General features: G+C 57.0%; 1 protein-coding gene across 5 annotated transcripts in view; it reads left to right on the plus strand.

The window, feature by feature from the left end:
* The window catches only part of CUEDC1 (CUE domain containing 1), a 26323-nt gene continuing 10989 nt past the window's right edge, over positions 1–15334 (plus strand). For 4 of the 5 annotated variants that reach the window (XM_064467846.1, XM_064467849.1, XM_064467851.1 and 1 more), the window contains exons 1-3: positions 1–107; positions 14151–14629; positions 15188–15315. In XM_064467846.1, the coding sequence (XP_064323916.1) occupies positions 14339–14629; positions 15188–15315 (419 nt within the window). In that variant the 5' untranslated portion in view covers positions 1–107; positions 14151–14338. Of the gene's footprint in view, positions 108–2180; positions 2301–14150; positions 14630–15187; positions 15316–15334 lie in introns of those variants that run through there. The other variant, XM_064467848.1, reaches the window with a different exon arrangement.

Here is a 15334-nt window from a genome sequence, read left to right on the forward strand (position 1 = left end):
GCGCCCGCCCGCCCGCCACGTACGTCTCCCGTCCCGGCTCTTTTCCATGGTTCCCGGCGTGACTGGTGCCTGCCGCCGCCGCCCCCGCAGCGCGGCGCCGACCGCCGGTAAGGGGGGGGCGGGACGGGGCTCTTTGTGCGCTGGGCCGGGCCGAGCTGAGCTGGGCCGAGCTCCGCGGGGCTGGGCCGGGCCGGGGCGGGCGGTGCCTCCCGGCCTGCGCGGGCCGCGGCCCGGAGCCTGCCGGGCCCCGCCGGGGAGCGGGAGGCGGCCCCCGGGGCAGCGCGGTCGAGCCGGGGGCCGTGTCCGGCCAAGCCCGGGGCTGGGCGGCCGAGCCGGGGGCGGTGAGTGCTGCCGGTTCGGCCTCCGCTGGGGCCCGGGCGGAGCGGCCCGGGGACGCCCGGCGGCGGCTGCGGCCGGGCCCGGTGCCCGGTGCGGGGCCGCGCCTGTTGCCGCTGCCCGGCCACCTCCTCCGGAGCCGGGCTGGGAGCCGGGCGGTCGCGGCCGCAGCCCGGCGGCCTGGCCCCGCCGTTCCTCCCGGCTCCTCGCCTCCCGGCGGAGCTCCTCGCCCGTGCCTGGGGCCCCGCTCCCGCCGGGCGCGGGAGGGTCCCGCAGAGGCCGTCCTGCGTAGGGAGAGCCCTTGGGGAGGTGTGGGTGGGGGCACAGGGTGAAGCGTCCCTATCCCGCCGTGGGGCCATGAGCGGGATGGCAGACCCCAGCCGTAGGGCAGGACCGGGCTGCCGGCAGCACCCGCGTCCCCCTCTGCCCACAGTGCATCGCCGCTCCCCGAGCGTAACCCCTCCGGAGCGTGGGGTGTGTGGGCAGGGTTTGGGTTTTGGTGGCTTCCCGCTGCAAGACGTCATCCCCTTCCTCTGCGGCCGGTTTGTGGAGTGATGCACTTCACACCTCTGACATCTCTGCTGGGGTGGGTCACAGCTTGGCGTAGGAACCACAGCAGGGCCCCAGTGTGCCAAGGGGTTGGTGGTCACCTCCTGGGCTCAGGGTTGTTTGTGGACCCCCGGCCATGAGCCCAGCCCCAGCTCCCCAAAGGGACGGAGGGCACCGTCCTGCCAGGCTGCTCCTCACCCAGGGTCCCTGGCCAGTGCTGAAATTGCCACCGATGGGCTTGTGGGCCATCGTGATGGAGAAGGGTTTGAAGGCTGCCTCGCCTGTGGAAGTCACCATTCAAAGCAGCGCTCTCATGCACTGTCTCGTCAGGCGGGTTGGAAAGGCTCCTTTTTATTATTTTTTTAAAAAGCAGCAGTCGCACCTCCTCCTCACACCTCCTCCTGCTGCTGCCACCAGCAACAAACATGGGGGACGGAGCGGTAAGGATATCCGAGTGGGAAAGCCGCCGTCCTGGGCTGACCCCTGAGGCTGCAGCTGGGGCTTTGCTGGTGAGGCTGCCCCGGTGCTGGGGAAGTTGTGGCTCTCCTCTCCTCCTCTTCCTCCTCATTTGTCTGTAACCACAAAGGCTGAAACAGCATCTGCTCTGCTGTGAAGGTTTTTGTGATTCTTGTGAAGGTTTTCCTGTGGAAGCGCCTGGCTGGAGCCCATCACTGGGGCAGCGAGACCCCAGGGGAGCCGTGCACCTCTGGGAGGGGAGATCAGCTGGTGCCGGCAGTGGGGCTAGAGGAAAGCTTTTGGTGGTCCTCATGGCAAAGGAGACCCAGCCCATTGTGGGCTCGCTGTGCCTTTCTCATTGCTCCCTGTCGTTGTGCGCCCTGTTCCTGTGGCCTTCCCTGCCATGATGTCTGACCGCTCCAGCAGTGCCTGTCTCCGCCGCGGTGGGGATGTGCCTGATGCTGGCAGAGCCTTTCACGCCGATCCCTGGGAGCCTGCAGCCCCTTCCCAGTGCTGGAGCCTCTGATTGCCAAAAGTGTTTCCTCCAAAGACTGGTCGAAGGTGCCCATCCTCTTCCCAGCCACAAACTTCCCAGGAAAGTTTTGACTTTTTCAGCATTTTATTAAAAAAGAACTTTCAATTAAAAAAAAAAACACATCTGACCCATGCACCAACATCTAACTTTTTTCCCTGACTGGGTCCACGGCATGGCTGAGCGGGCTTTGCCGTCGTGGTGCCATGGGCACTACGGTTCCCCTCCGCCCTGGGCTGGTAAGAGCATGTGGGGAGCGAGCAGGGCTTCCCAGCATGATAAGCGAGCACTTATCTGCCTGCACAAACACCCTCTGCGGGGCGAAAGATAACAGGGGCTGCTGTGTGCTGTGGACGGTGGTGTTCAGAGGGGAACAGCCGGGAGAGGAGCTGGAGGGTCATTTGCACCCGGTGTCTGTGCTGTGAGGGTAAAATCCTGGGACAGGACTTGCGGGGAGGGGGCTGCTGCTGTAACCCTCTGGGTGTGATTGCTGGCCAGCATCGTGGGGTGCTTGTGGTCAGAGCTGGGAAGCTTTTGGGCAGCACGAGTTAATGATGATGAAGGTGATAATTGTATACTATAAAATAAGAAAAAAAGCTTGAAGTAGTAACATGGAGCCCCTCACAGGTGTGTGAGGTGGTAATGGGCCCCTCTCTTGCGGCGTGACCGGGGGGGCAGTGTCTCCGTCACCGTGGCCAGGGTGTGGAGGGGTGTTGGCTAGAGCCTTGCCTCTGCTCAGTGGCACTGGGCTTGCAGCAATGGTTCGGGGACCAGGTTTTTCCAGGCTTCCATCCCGGTTTTGGCTAGTCTGCCGGTTTCCTGGGGTCAGCGCAGGAGCCGAGTGGGCACGGTGGTGTGCGAGGTGAGCCAGGGCAGGGAGCCTTGCTGGCAAGAGGGTCCCTAAGAGGAATAGGGAAGTTGGAAGGGGAAAGAAACCCACCCCAGCTGGATGGAAAGCTGGCTAAAAATAATGGGAAATGAGAACAGGGGGAACGTCTGGGTCTGGCTCTGGCTCTTGTACCACTTCTGATGGGTGCGGGGCAGCTGCCACCTCCGGGTGATGGCAGTTGAGATTTGTCTCCTCCATCGAGCAGCCTCACCGGTGTCGTGTCCCCATCGCTGCTCCGGCAGTGCTGAAACCACCAGTGTCCCATGAGTGTCGGCCACTGGCCAGCCTCCTCCCCTGCCCGGGGGACTCCCCGCATCCGCCCCGGGGTTGGCGGTGTCGAGGAGGGGCAGGCTGCGGTGCTCCCATCCGCGATGCCCCTGTCCCGCCCTGCCGGCTGCCTTTGATGAGGGTGAGTGGCAGGTCCATTGTGGCCCCTTTGTGCCTCCCTCAGTTCTTGGGGTCCGCACAAAACCTGCCATGGAAACCAAAGCCAGCCGCTGCTCCAGGAAACCCGCAGGCGCAATTAGGAAATGCAAATATAAATGCAAATTCCTGTGCTGCCTTCCAGGGCCCAGAAAGTTGTCCCTGGGCCACGGGTGTCCCCAGGCCACTGGTGTCCCCAGCTGTGGGGATGGGGAAGTTACAAGGGCAGGGCTGGGCAGGCAGCAAGAACTGGGGTGAGCTGCTTTTGGGGTGCCTCAGGCTCTTCCCTGGCCACCCTGTGCTCGGTGGCGGGAGGAACAGGGCGTCTCAGCCCGTGCTGAGCAGTGACTCCTAGGTGACAATATGACATTGATATTTTTTTCCATCCTCTTGGTTGCCCAGTGACAAACAAACAAACAAACGTCTTAAAACCCAAACTAACTGCCTTGCAGGAACTGTCTCCTCCTGTCACAGTTGTGTGTGGCTGGGCTCTGGCATGTCCCCACCGCTGGCAGTTCTGCCTCTATCTTCTGGGGTTTGTTTTGGGGAGATAACTGTCTTTCTCACATCCTCTGCAGCTGCAGTGTGTGAGCCCGGTGGAGGGAAGGGAGGCTGCTGGCTCACCGGTAAGGACCCTCCTTGCCAAAGCTCACCAAGAATAGGTGGAAAAGATTATAAAATCCACTCACAAATAACTCTGGGAGGCACAAAAGCTTCAGGTCTTCACTTCTAGGTGGCATTTATGAGCAATGGATACTCTGGCCCTTCCTTGGGTCCCCAGAGGAGTTTGTGTGGGTAGAGTGGGGATAATGGGACTGAAGAGGATAGAGGGGAGGGTGGGGAGGTTAAGGGAGGATGCTGATCTGAGCAATTCCCCTCCCTGGGAGGAAGCAATAACGTTTTCTTTTCCCATCTGCTGGAGGAACTGTAGCTAGGAGCCAGGGAGACGAGGTTGGCACGTGGAGGGCATTGTCCACAGCAATAATGCGCGTCAGGAAGGGCAGATCCTTTCTGCGCCGATCTGAACCTAGTCTAGGGCTATACTGCTTAAAACGAAGCATTTGTTGATGGCTTTTATTTTTCCAGGCTGCAGCCCCTAGGTCCTTTCCTTTTGGCAGCTGAAGTGGTATGGGATGTGCATCCCCATTAGTGGTGCTTTCCCCTAGCCCCAGTCTGCTTTTATTGCTGGGAAATGAGCTCTGACTCCTGGAAGTGGTATTTATTCCTTCTGCCTGACAGCTTGTCGATCCCTGCCCTTACTCACTTCCCCAGGGAAGGTGCATGCAGCTGGGCACGCAAGCACGCTGGCGATGGAGCCTTGCCGCTGTCCTTGGCGAGGAAAGCAGAGCTTGAGCGGGGGGAAAATAGGCAGATCTTCTCCTGAAAATGGAGCATGGCACACTGCTAGCGGGGTTACAGGGACATTCAGGCTTAAAGCTGATTTTAATATTTGCCTTGGTTACAGAGTCAATTATAAGGGTGGGTTTTTTCTTTGCCACCACACTTCCAGGCAGCAGTTGAACACATGCAAGCGCAACCTTTGCAGCAGCCAGGGAGCTCTTGGGAGCACTGGGAGGCACCGCAGGCTGCACTGGCACCCTCCTCCATTGGGCACAATCCTGCTTTCATCTCCAGGTGCCATCTGTGAGGGGGTGGGGGGGACCAGGAGCCTGGGCACAGCTTGCGGGCAGGACCCTACCAGTGCTCCCCCTTGTCCCTTTGCAGAGCCAGGCTGGGCGTGGGTGGGGGGGAATGGTGGCCGGAGCCCTGGCTGATGGAGACGGGTCGTGTGGGAGCACGTGCCTGGGCTGTAAGGCAGTGGTGGGGATGGGGGACAGCCTTTGGGGAGGATTCCCTCGTTCCTGGAGCCTAATCTGTTGCTTATAAAATCCTTGTGGCTTTGAAGATCCCTGGCTGGCAATTGCCACACTCAGGCCAGTGCAAAGCAACCAGGGCGGGATAGAGATGGGGTTGTACGTGAATTAATTATGCAAACTTAAAAATAGTGAAACAGAAGTGAGATGGGATTTTGAAGAAGAACGTGGCACAGTCTGGTGGCCTGGCACAGCAAGCAGCTGACAGGCGAAGAGGACAGTGGGCAGAGCCGCTGTTTGGGGGCTCTGGGTTTCCCTCGCCACAGAGAAAATGGGGCTGTGCTGGCACGGGAGCAGACTCTGCTGCTGAGCTCAAAAGGAGACTGAGAGCTTATCTGACCATTGGCCTGACTTCAAATCCAGGTTAGCATCCAGTGTAATTTCAGTATAAAACTGTGATGTGCTGTGATGGAGCAGAAGGAATGGAGCAAACTTGGTACTTTGGGTTTTAAGGGCTTTTCTCTCTCCTGGGAGCCCTCTTCTGCTGGGGATGGAGGAACCTGTTCTTGAGGCTGGCTGGAAATGCTTCTGCGGGAAGGGCCTGATATATTGCTGTTAATTAAGTATCTGTCCCTGGCGAGGTATAGCGTTTCAAGCAGGTTCTCCTCTGCTGAGCAATGTCACCCGGCACAAGGGAGGACAAAAGACTGGCGCAATTACAGTGTGACACCGTGTCCCAGGACAACGAGGATACGGTAGCGTCCAAATTGTCGGCTCGGTGCTTTTGCGGGATAGCTTGCATCAGCCATATGGCTTAGTGACTCATAAAAAAAAAAAAAAAGCTCCTCCATTTGCAACTTAATTAGTCTCTTTCTTCCTCTTGGTCTTGGCTCGAAGCGATCCTGACTTGTAAGTGCGGTGCTGAGAGCTGCTGCGGGCTGAGCAGGGCTGCAGCCGGCTCCTGCTTTCAGTGCGGCGGCAGCACGGGCTCATCCTGGATGCCGAGGGATGGGTGACTGCGTGGGGCGGCCGGTGCACAGCGGGCAGGCATCAGGCAAGAGCCCTTCTGCTGGCTTTATGCCATGTATCACTGCCTTGCCACACAGCAAGGGGCTGGGGGGAAGGGAGAAGCAAGGGGTCCTGCTTGGGAGGGCAGACCGGTATCGTGCTCTACCTCTGCACCCAAAATACCCGCAGGACAGCCCCAGGGCTCCCTCGGCTTCCCTGGAGAGGCTCTGCCAGGTTGTCTGTACCCGCTTGCCTTCCTGGAGGGCAGAGGAGGAGCCGGCTGATGAGCAGCCTTGCAGAGTCCCTGCACTCGCACGCCTGCTCATCAATATGGGCAAGTTGTCGTAAAAAAGCAAAACCACAGGAAGGTGACAGCTTCGAACACCTGTGGCTCCCCTCTTTCACACCAGCTTATTCCTGTCTGCTCATCACAATCTCCCTGTTGTCCCCCTGTGCCGCCCCCGTCCTGTGCCCGGGGACACCTGAAGCTGCAGACGTGGTGACGGAGGTGCAGGACTTTCCCGTGCAGATCCTCCCAGTGTTCCCAGTGGGTTTCACCATGCACATGGTGTGGAAACCCAGGGGCTTTCCTCCTTCTAGGCTGTGGTTTAGTGCCCCAAGGGAAGGGGTTGCCAGCAGCCTGTGCCGTGATCACCTTTAAATCTTCTTACCAGACCCTAAAGGCCAGGGGCCTGTCCTGGTCACTAATTCTCCATGTTGTCAGCGAGAGTTTTACTCGACTAATTTTGTTTCCACAGAAACAAGGGGTCTCACTGTTCCACCAAGCCTTGGGTGAATCAATAAGCATTTGTTTTCTTTTTTTTTCCTTTACATGTTAAACGATGGCCCTTAAACCCTGATGGCAGAACGGCCGCCGGAGATGCTGGTGGCTGAGAGGTACCTCGGTGCTGCCTTTCACCTGCATCGGCCCTGGCCTGCGCTGCCTGTCCCTGCGGGCTCCCCGGCTTAGTGGGATGCCCAGGGCCAGATCCTGCAGAGGTGCTCTGCACCACTGGGCTGGGACAGGGTCAGCCCCGTCTGATCCCAGTCCATTCCAGTCCATTCACAGTGTGTTCCTGCTATGCAAAGAGCTGGAGGGGAAGGGGCTGCCTCTGCTCAGGCTTTTTCTCTGTTTTTCCTCTCCTGTCCTTTAATTTCTTTGACCCTTGACCTAAAACGGCAAATCAGCATTTGTGAATCAGTGCCGCTAATTAGCTGGGGAGCAGGGCCAGCCCTGCCCCCAGCCTGGGTTTGCTTTCGCCTGCTCCCTGTTAGGTGCTCACTGACCAAATCTAACCCGAAAATTGCCCAGGGCTGACTCCGTGCTCCCTGACCTGGGACCGGCCCTGGGGATAGCTGCACACCTTTGTCTCCGCAGGAATTTTTATTCTCTTTCACTCCCTGCTGCTTCGTGGTGCTTTTGTGCTGAGCTGGGAGCACAAAGGGAGAAGAAGGGATAAGCGGTTAAAGATGGGTTTGTGTGACATATGGTGTGAGGGCTTTGCATGACGGCTGCGGCTGGCGCCGGGGGGGATGTGAGCGGGCATGGGAGTGCTTGGGCTTCCCTCCTGAGAGGCTCAAGATGGGTGGGTAAACTGAGGCAGGGGGTTCAGCAATGGGCGCAGGGCTTTCCCACAGGACAGAGGCAGCTGGACCTTGCTGCTGTTGTGAGCGCCTTTGCACCAGGCAGCGCTTGCTCCTCGTAGCGGTTTCACAGAAGAGCTAAGCTGATTTTTCAGTTGGGACGTGTGTGTTTTGATGTCAGTGGTGAAAGTCAGAGGAGGAAAGGTTGCCAATGCTCAGCCACCTCATGGAATCATCTTATATCAGCCTCTTTTCTTTAGGAAACCACTTGCATCTAATTTATTACATGTTGATACAAGATAGAGTTGAGCAGAGATGCAGTTAAGCCATACAAAGGGATGCTGGGTTACTTTAATCGCTCACACTTGCTTGACCTATTTTTTTTTTTTTTAATCCCTTCCTGGAAACCTTATTTCATGTTTGAATTCCCTCAACTATTTTAGGAATGTCGTCCTACCAAGATCAAATTACCTTCAACGAAACCAGTGCAAGGCAGCCTCGCAAGGCAGGCGACTTTTTGATTAAGATCTAGTGCTACCTCATTAATATAGGCTTAGTTTGGGGCGGGGGCTGTAATTCTGGCATGGCAAATGTGTGAAAGCCGGGGATTAGTGTGGCACAGTGCCAAAGGGCAGGGGTATGGCTCTGCCCTCGTTTGGCAGAGAGGGCTGGGGGCGTCCCGGTGTGGCCAGCAGTGCTGGGACTACCGGAGCTGGGCAGCCCCCTTGCAGTCCTGTGGATCCCGCTGCATCCTGGCGCTGGTGGATGCTGCTCCAGGGGGGCGAGGGGTCCCCATCAGAGCCCTGCCTGGCTGAATGCGGCCCCTGGGTTTTAGCTGGGTGTTGTTGGTTTATGAGCCAGCTGGGTGCTGTGGAGGGCTGACATCTGGTCGGCTCTCAAAGGGTCCTCATAAATCTGTCCAGCAGGATGGCATGGCTGGCCGAGGCTGGGTGAGCAATGGGTGCCCTGAGGCAGCGGCAGCCGGTGCTTCTCTTAAACATGGTTATCGTGCATTTCAGAGTGCAGGCCTGGCCACCGGCTCCTCAATAAAACCATCAGGTGAGAGCGCTTGAGCGGTAACACTGACAATGCCCAGCGCTGGGACCAGATCCATGGCTCTCCTTGGTCCCCTTTTGGCTGCTGCTCTGGCTTTGAATGCTACTCTTGGAGCCAAGAGGGGAATTTTGCTTTGCAGAGAGGTACGTGCTGCACAGGTTTTCAAATAGGGCTTATTTCTGCTCGCCTCCCTGATTGCTTTTTACTTTGAAAAGGGCTTAAACCCAGCCATTTTAATACGTGGTAGAACAAGTATTAAAGGGGATCCTCAGGTGCTTATATGTTTTTGTGAAAAAGGATTTGCTTGCAAGTAGTTTTCCCAGGCTGCAGGCTCTGGGAGGTGTGCATGTGTATCCCCTGAGGCAGTCAGAAAGGTGATGGAGGGGATTTTGGAGAGACTGATCAGGCCCCATCCTGCACATCCTCGGCATGTGCTCTGCCTTTCAGTTTGCTGATAAGACACTACTGTAATTTTTGTTCCCAGTCATTTACTTTTCATCACAATTTCAATCCTATTATAGTCACACCTGCAGCTGCCGAGCAACCGTGTTCCCGGACTTCTCGTTCCTGTGTTGAGCAATCCCTTTACAGGGGCCTGGCTGCAGGCAGAGCTCTGCAAATCTGCTCTGGCCAAAGCCGCTGTTTCTGGTTTAACCTCCCTAGTTTTGAGATTTCCTCCAAGAGCCTTTCCTCCAGAAACCGGGGCATTGGCAGCCCTCATCTCCAGATAATCTTGTGCATGGAAATGCCTTCTGCACTTCTGCTCCTCATGCCCCAGCTGAGTCATTACGGGCCTGGGCTCGCAGCCGGCACGGAGCGATGGGTGCCCTCAGGGGAGCGCTGGGCCGGGAGGGGGGGAACAAGCGCTCGACGGTGTCACCCCCGACCTGGCTGTAAACGGGGTGTCCTGGCTCTGGCATGTTTGCAGGGGTGATCTACAAACGCAGCGTGGCAAGAGAAGGGGAAAAAGGGCTGGGCTGGTTTAGCAGTGTTTGAGCAATCCCATCTGTTGTCCGAGCTGCAGCAGACACTGGGGAAGGGAATATTCTCCTTTGCACTTGGTGCTAAGGCTCTTCCCTGAGCTGCGAGGGCTGCGAGAGATCAGTCCCAGTGCTTTTACAGCTGTTTGTTCCTCCCTTTGGGCTGCGCTCCTCACAGAGCTGAGCAACTGTTGTTTCCAGCATGACATTACCAGTTTGACCAACCCCTGGGATTACCCAGCTGCTCATCTATGCTGTTCCTGGACGGCCGGTGGCCGAGCTGCAGGCACCCTCCTCTGTGCCTTGCACCATCCTTGCTCCTGGCTGGAGCTGAGGTGAAGCACCCACAGCCTCTCAGGCTGTCCCTCAGTGTGAAAAGTCCATTTCTGCGAGTTATCGAGTAACAGGCTCCCAGGGCTGGGTGAAAACCAGCTCTGTAGAGGCGGGATGCCGGCCAGCAGAGGAAGACGTGCTCCCCGAGGCTGGGCATGCGTTATCTGCTCGCTGATGAGTGTAATTAAGGGTTTCTCCGCGGCTGCCGAGGTCTTGTTCTTGGCTCTGGCTCAGGCAAGGGGCTTGGGCAGGAGAAAAGGCAGGGTGCACCCATGGGCTCGCAGGGGTGAGCCTTCTCCCTGAAGGTTAGCTTTTGTTTGGTCTTATTTTATGGTTTTTAAATGGAGAGCTAAAGGCAGGAGCTGGACCCGAAGGTGTGCCAGTGCCTGAGCGCAGTGTGCAGTGAGAAAGCAACTGTGAACATGTGCGGGAGAGCATCCCGTGCCATCCTGGCATGGCAGTGACAGCAAAACCTGCGTGGGCATTTTCTGTGCTAGCCCTCATCCCAGAGCACAGAGCTACTTGGAAGAAAGCTGGTGTAGGAAAAGAAAGTGGTAACGTGGGAGCCTTTTTCTGTGGGTTTGATGCTACAGTGGCGTGGCAGAAGGGCTGGTGCTGACTCCGTGCCTGGCCCCCAGCCTGGCATTGGGATGTCACCTGGCACTTCCTCTGTGGTGCAGGTCAGCGCTGGGACAGCCACTGCCTCTGGGTGTGGGGGTGGCTTGGCTGGGGGCTGCTGCCGTGTCCCCGGGGTGAGCCAGGACTGGGCACTGCCCGTGCTCTGCAGCTGCCGACCCTGCCGGCACGGGGAGGTTTTACCCCATGCTGCCGGGGCTGATGGGGGCACAGGGGCAGTGCCAGCCCCACTGGGGTCCCTACTGCCGCCTTGCGGCTCCCCGTGACCCGCGGGATGGGGACATGCACACCCAGAGCTTGCAGAGCCTTTAAGCTCCTCCTGTGATGGACGCAACAGAAGGGCAAAGGATTACGCCTGTGCCTGGGTTTGGGTGAATGAATAACAGCATTCAGGATCCTTTTTGCATGATAGCAGAGCAAGAACTATTTTAAGGCAGGAAGAAAGTTGATCAGGCAACAGCTAAACGAGTCATCGCAGCCTAATTCTGCAAACAGGGGGCATGAGGCGAAGAGAAGCCCAGCCCACACCCCACCGTGCCCTGAGTGAGCCCATACTCGTGACTAGGCTGACAGTCGGATACCAGAACTTTTTTCTTTCCTTTTTGGGAAATCTGAAGGATTTTGCTTTTCCTGGCATCTTCCCAGCCCCTCACTGACATCACAGAAACAAGGGCCAGAAACATGCTGAGCCCCTTCCCCACGCTGGCAGCTGGGAGTCCCACTGCCCTCCTCACTGTTCACCTGACAATGCTAATGTGTACAAGCAGGAATTGGGGAGAATTCTGCAAATACAACTACTGGTCTGTCTTTTAAATTAACTCCTGCTGATGTCGTGACTTGCTCTTCTTGGATTTTAACTCATGCCAGCGTAGTGGTTTGTATTTCTCTGGATTAGCAGCAGGACTTCAAAATATGGGTTTAAAAGCCTGCATTTGCAGTGTTTCACTGCCATCAACTCTGCCCACAGTGGTGTTTGCCTGAGGGGCATGCGGAGTGGCCCTGGTCTGTGCTGGGGCACCGGCTGCACCTCGGTTTTGCTGAACGCACCCTTTGCAGCAGCCTCCTGCAAGTCCCGCAGCCGCCAGCCATATTTCAGGGACTGGGAAGGTCCCAGCAGCGCGATCCCTCAGGGTTGTTCGAAGCCAGATGTGCAGCAGAGCCTTTTTGGCATATAAATATCTTGTCCCCATCTCTAATTTAGTTCATCTTCTGACCAGAAGCTTTCCGTTACTCGGCGCGTTACTGCTCTCAGTCACGCTATCCAGCGTGGGCTGCGATTTCAATGAGTTGTCCCAGGCTCTCGTGTCACGTTGACTAATGCCTTCCCCAGAACAGAGGCGTTTGCATCAGGAGGAGCTGGTCCCTCCCCGGCGGGCCAGAGGGATTGCAGGGGGATTGCCAGCACCTGGTGTGTGGTGGGCTGGGGGGCTTTGGTAAATGGGATTTCCCAGCCTTCGTGGTTACAGAGACAACCTTAAAATATACACTCAAAGGTCAAACGCTGGGGGACAAAGACCCCCAACCTTTTTGTTGCTTTTTGTTACTTTATATATCTTAGGATTTTTAAATAGATCTGGGTATTTCCAAGCCCATTTCCTGATTTCGGGGGCTGATTTTACTATTTGAGGTTTATGGGCTAGCATGGCATTGTTGAGCTAATGGTTCTCTGCAGAAGCTCTCACCTTCATACCTGGATAATGTGCGGGTTTGCACATAGGCAGGTTTGCCTATGTAACCTGTTTTCCTCTTGATGTCCAGGCTCTTTCCCCATCCTCTTGGAGCAGCCAAATCTTTTAAGGAGCATGTGTACCCTGTGAATGTGTTATAACTCAATTTAATATGTGACCAAACCAGCCATGCAATATTGCAATTAAAGTATAATACCAGAGGTGTGAACAATGCCGGCTTTTTGCTATGAATGAGTCATGATAGCAGAGGAGGAATCGAGAAGCAGTATTTTATTAATTAACTCCAGCAGATTCATTTGTCCTTGGTGAATAGAGCTGGGCAGGGCTGTCGGAATTGTTCCTGCTCCACTCACACAACGCTGCTCCGTGTCTGGCTCCCGGCACACAGGAGCAGATCCTGGGGATGGAGGCGGTTCTTGGCTGATTGATCTGTTAAATGCATTTTGTTAGCAAGTGGGGAGCGAGCTGGGGGTTCCCAGTGCTGTGTGGAGACGGCCCCTCGAGCCTGGCAGTGAACCTCCTACTGCTTCTCCATGGGTCCTGTTCCGCGGGGTGAGCAAATGCCATGGGGGAGGTGGGGTCCCCGTGGGGCCGTCAGTGTGTGCCTGAGGTCCTCAGCTGCTTTCCTGCACGGTGAGGTCTGTTTGCAGCATGGGCACCCAGTGCCTGTGAGGAGCATCAGCTGGAGGGCCCCACAGCATCATGTCCAACCTGGGGGCTGCTGCCCTGAGCTGGGGTGCAGGGCCTGGCCAGGCACTGGTGCCAGTGTTCGCGCAGGGCTGCTGTTAGAGCTTGCTCATGGGGCTCAGCAGCACACTCAATGCACTGGAGTGCAAATGCATCCAGGATTACAAAAAAGCCAGGGAGGGAGAGCGGAGTGTGCCCATGGAGCAGGAATCATTCCCCTGCCCTCCGGGGGCATCAGCGATTCCTCTTAGCCAAAGAAGGGCTATTCCTGGGGACAAAAACGGGTTAACCAGTATTGCCAAAATATACCTTCTCCCAGAGTCTGTGCCAGGTTTCCCAGGTTTTGCAAGTGGGTTTTGCTCTCAGCAGCCTCTGGAAGCCCATGGAGCAGCTCAGGGCTGCGAGCCGGTGCAGCAGCCGAGGCCGGGCAAGTGCGGGGGACGTGGCTGTCACACATGGCCTTGCTATGGGCAGGGGAGAGCCCAGGTGACCTTCAGAGCTGACTGCTCCACTTAATGGCTTTGAATCTGATTACACCCTCTTTCACTAAGAAATGTGCTTGGCACGTTCTTCGGAATTAAATGCCATTTTAGGGACAGTTATTGTGAACTCTCTGCCTGCCGCTTAGGAAAAAGCCTTTGAAAATGATATTAAGGATCAAAAGTGTTCCTGGGGTAATTCTGTTTCAACAGTGGAGTTAATCCAGAACTGAATTTGGCCCTGCATTTCCAAATGAGAAGCAGTAGCTGTATAATCTGTTTATGGTTTTAAAGTGAACGTTAATCTTGGATTTGGTGGCTTTTCCCAAGGGTCGATTTGCTGTGCTGCAAAGTATTTTAGCCCCTTGCTCTGAAAGTCTCTCGGCCCACTCCATTTTTTATTTTAAAGAGAGGTTTTACTGTGTTTATAAATACATGTCAAACCTGGGAATGTTAAATCTGGGGAGCCCTCTGCGGTGGAAGTAATGCCATTTTTCTTACCTTGCATTTTATTTGTACAGCACTGGGCACTGTGCATCTGAGCTCTGGTGTGCTGGCTCTGCTGCGGGGATGGGCTGGTCCTGGGGGGATGCAGTTGGAACGGTTGAATTGAATCAAATATGTGTCCCCCCCCCCGAGATGGGGATCACCTCCGGGTGCTCTGTCCCATGAGTGACTTTCTCCCCTCTCCCCTCTGCAGGTGGGAGGATGCTGCAGCGTGCTGGGGGCTGACACGCAGTGCTGCCGGCTGTGGGGAGCGGGACCCCCGCTGCCCGCCCATGCTCCCCGCTGGCTGCTGGGGCAGTGCCCCGTGACAAGCGGCGGCGGGCACCTGCCTTGCCGCGGCCGGGACCGCAGCCACCGTGCCCCCGTGCCAGCCGCCCCGCCATGACGAGCCTCTTCCGTCGGAGCAGCAGCAACAGCAGCTCACGCGGCGGCTCCTCCGCCCAGGAGCTCAACAACAGCCGCCCCGCCAGGCAGGTCCGCCGGCTGGAGTTCAACCAGGCCATGGAGGACTTCAAAACCATGTTCCCCAACATGGACTACGACATCATCGAGTGCGTCTTGAGGGCCAACAACGGTGCCGTGGATGCCACCATCGATCAGCTCCTGCAGATGAACCTGGACAGCAGCGGCTGCGATGACAGCTCGGACTCAGAGGACAGCATCCCCCCCGAGGTAACCCCCGCTGGTGGTCCCTGACATGTGGCTATGGGTGGGGGTCCCCTATCTGGACTCCTGGCCGCCACAGCTGGCACATCATGAGTGGGCAGGTCAGTCTCATCCTGCCTCTTTTTTGCCTGGGCATGGTGCTGCTTGGATGCTGCAGGCAGGCAGAGATTTGAGTGCCTGATTTGGCTGATCTGGAGTGTGCAGCCTGACTGGTTTGTCTTGGACAGTGCTTGAGGCTCAAGCCAAAGTGTTCTTCTCCCTCCCTCCCACCCCAAAACCCAACAGAGACCCTTTTGCTGCTGTCAGAGGGTCCCCAAGGTCTGTACACCCAGGGACAGGCTCATCCACCCACCCAAAATGTGCTGCCTCGTCCCTTGAAAGCAACACCTCCAAACCCTATCAAAAGCACCCTGGTGCAGGGGGACAGATGCCAGGAGGTTGCGCCCATCCTCTCTGCAGCGGCGTTCAGCCGGTCCTGTCCCTGTTTTGCTGCTGCATGTGGGGCCCCGGCCCAGCCCGGAGCATTTCCCTGGCTCGCCTTCACCCTGTCCTCTTGCCCTGCAGATCTTGGAGCGGACCCTGGAGCCGGATAGCTCGGACGAGGAGCCCCCTCCCGTGTACTCCCCTCCTGCCTACGAGAGCCAGGCCTTCAGCAGCCACTACCCCCGTGCGCCGCCCACCCCACCGCCCAGGTGAGCACCCAGCCCCGCG

Source organism: Phalacrocorax carbo, chromosome 17 (genome assembly GCF_963921805.1).
Source record: "Phalacrocorax carbo chromosome 17, bPhaCar2.1, whole genome shotgun sequence".
NCBI lineage: Eukaryota > Metazoa > Chordata > Aves > Suliformes > Phalacrocoracidae > Phalacrocorax > Phalacrocorax carbo.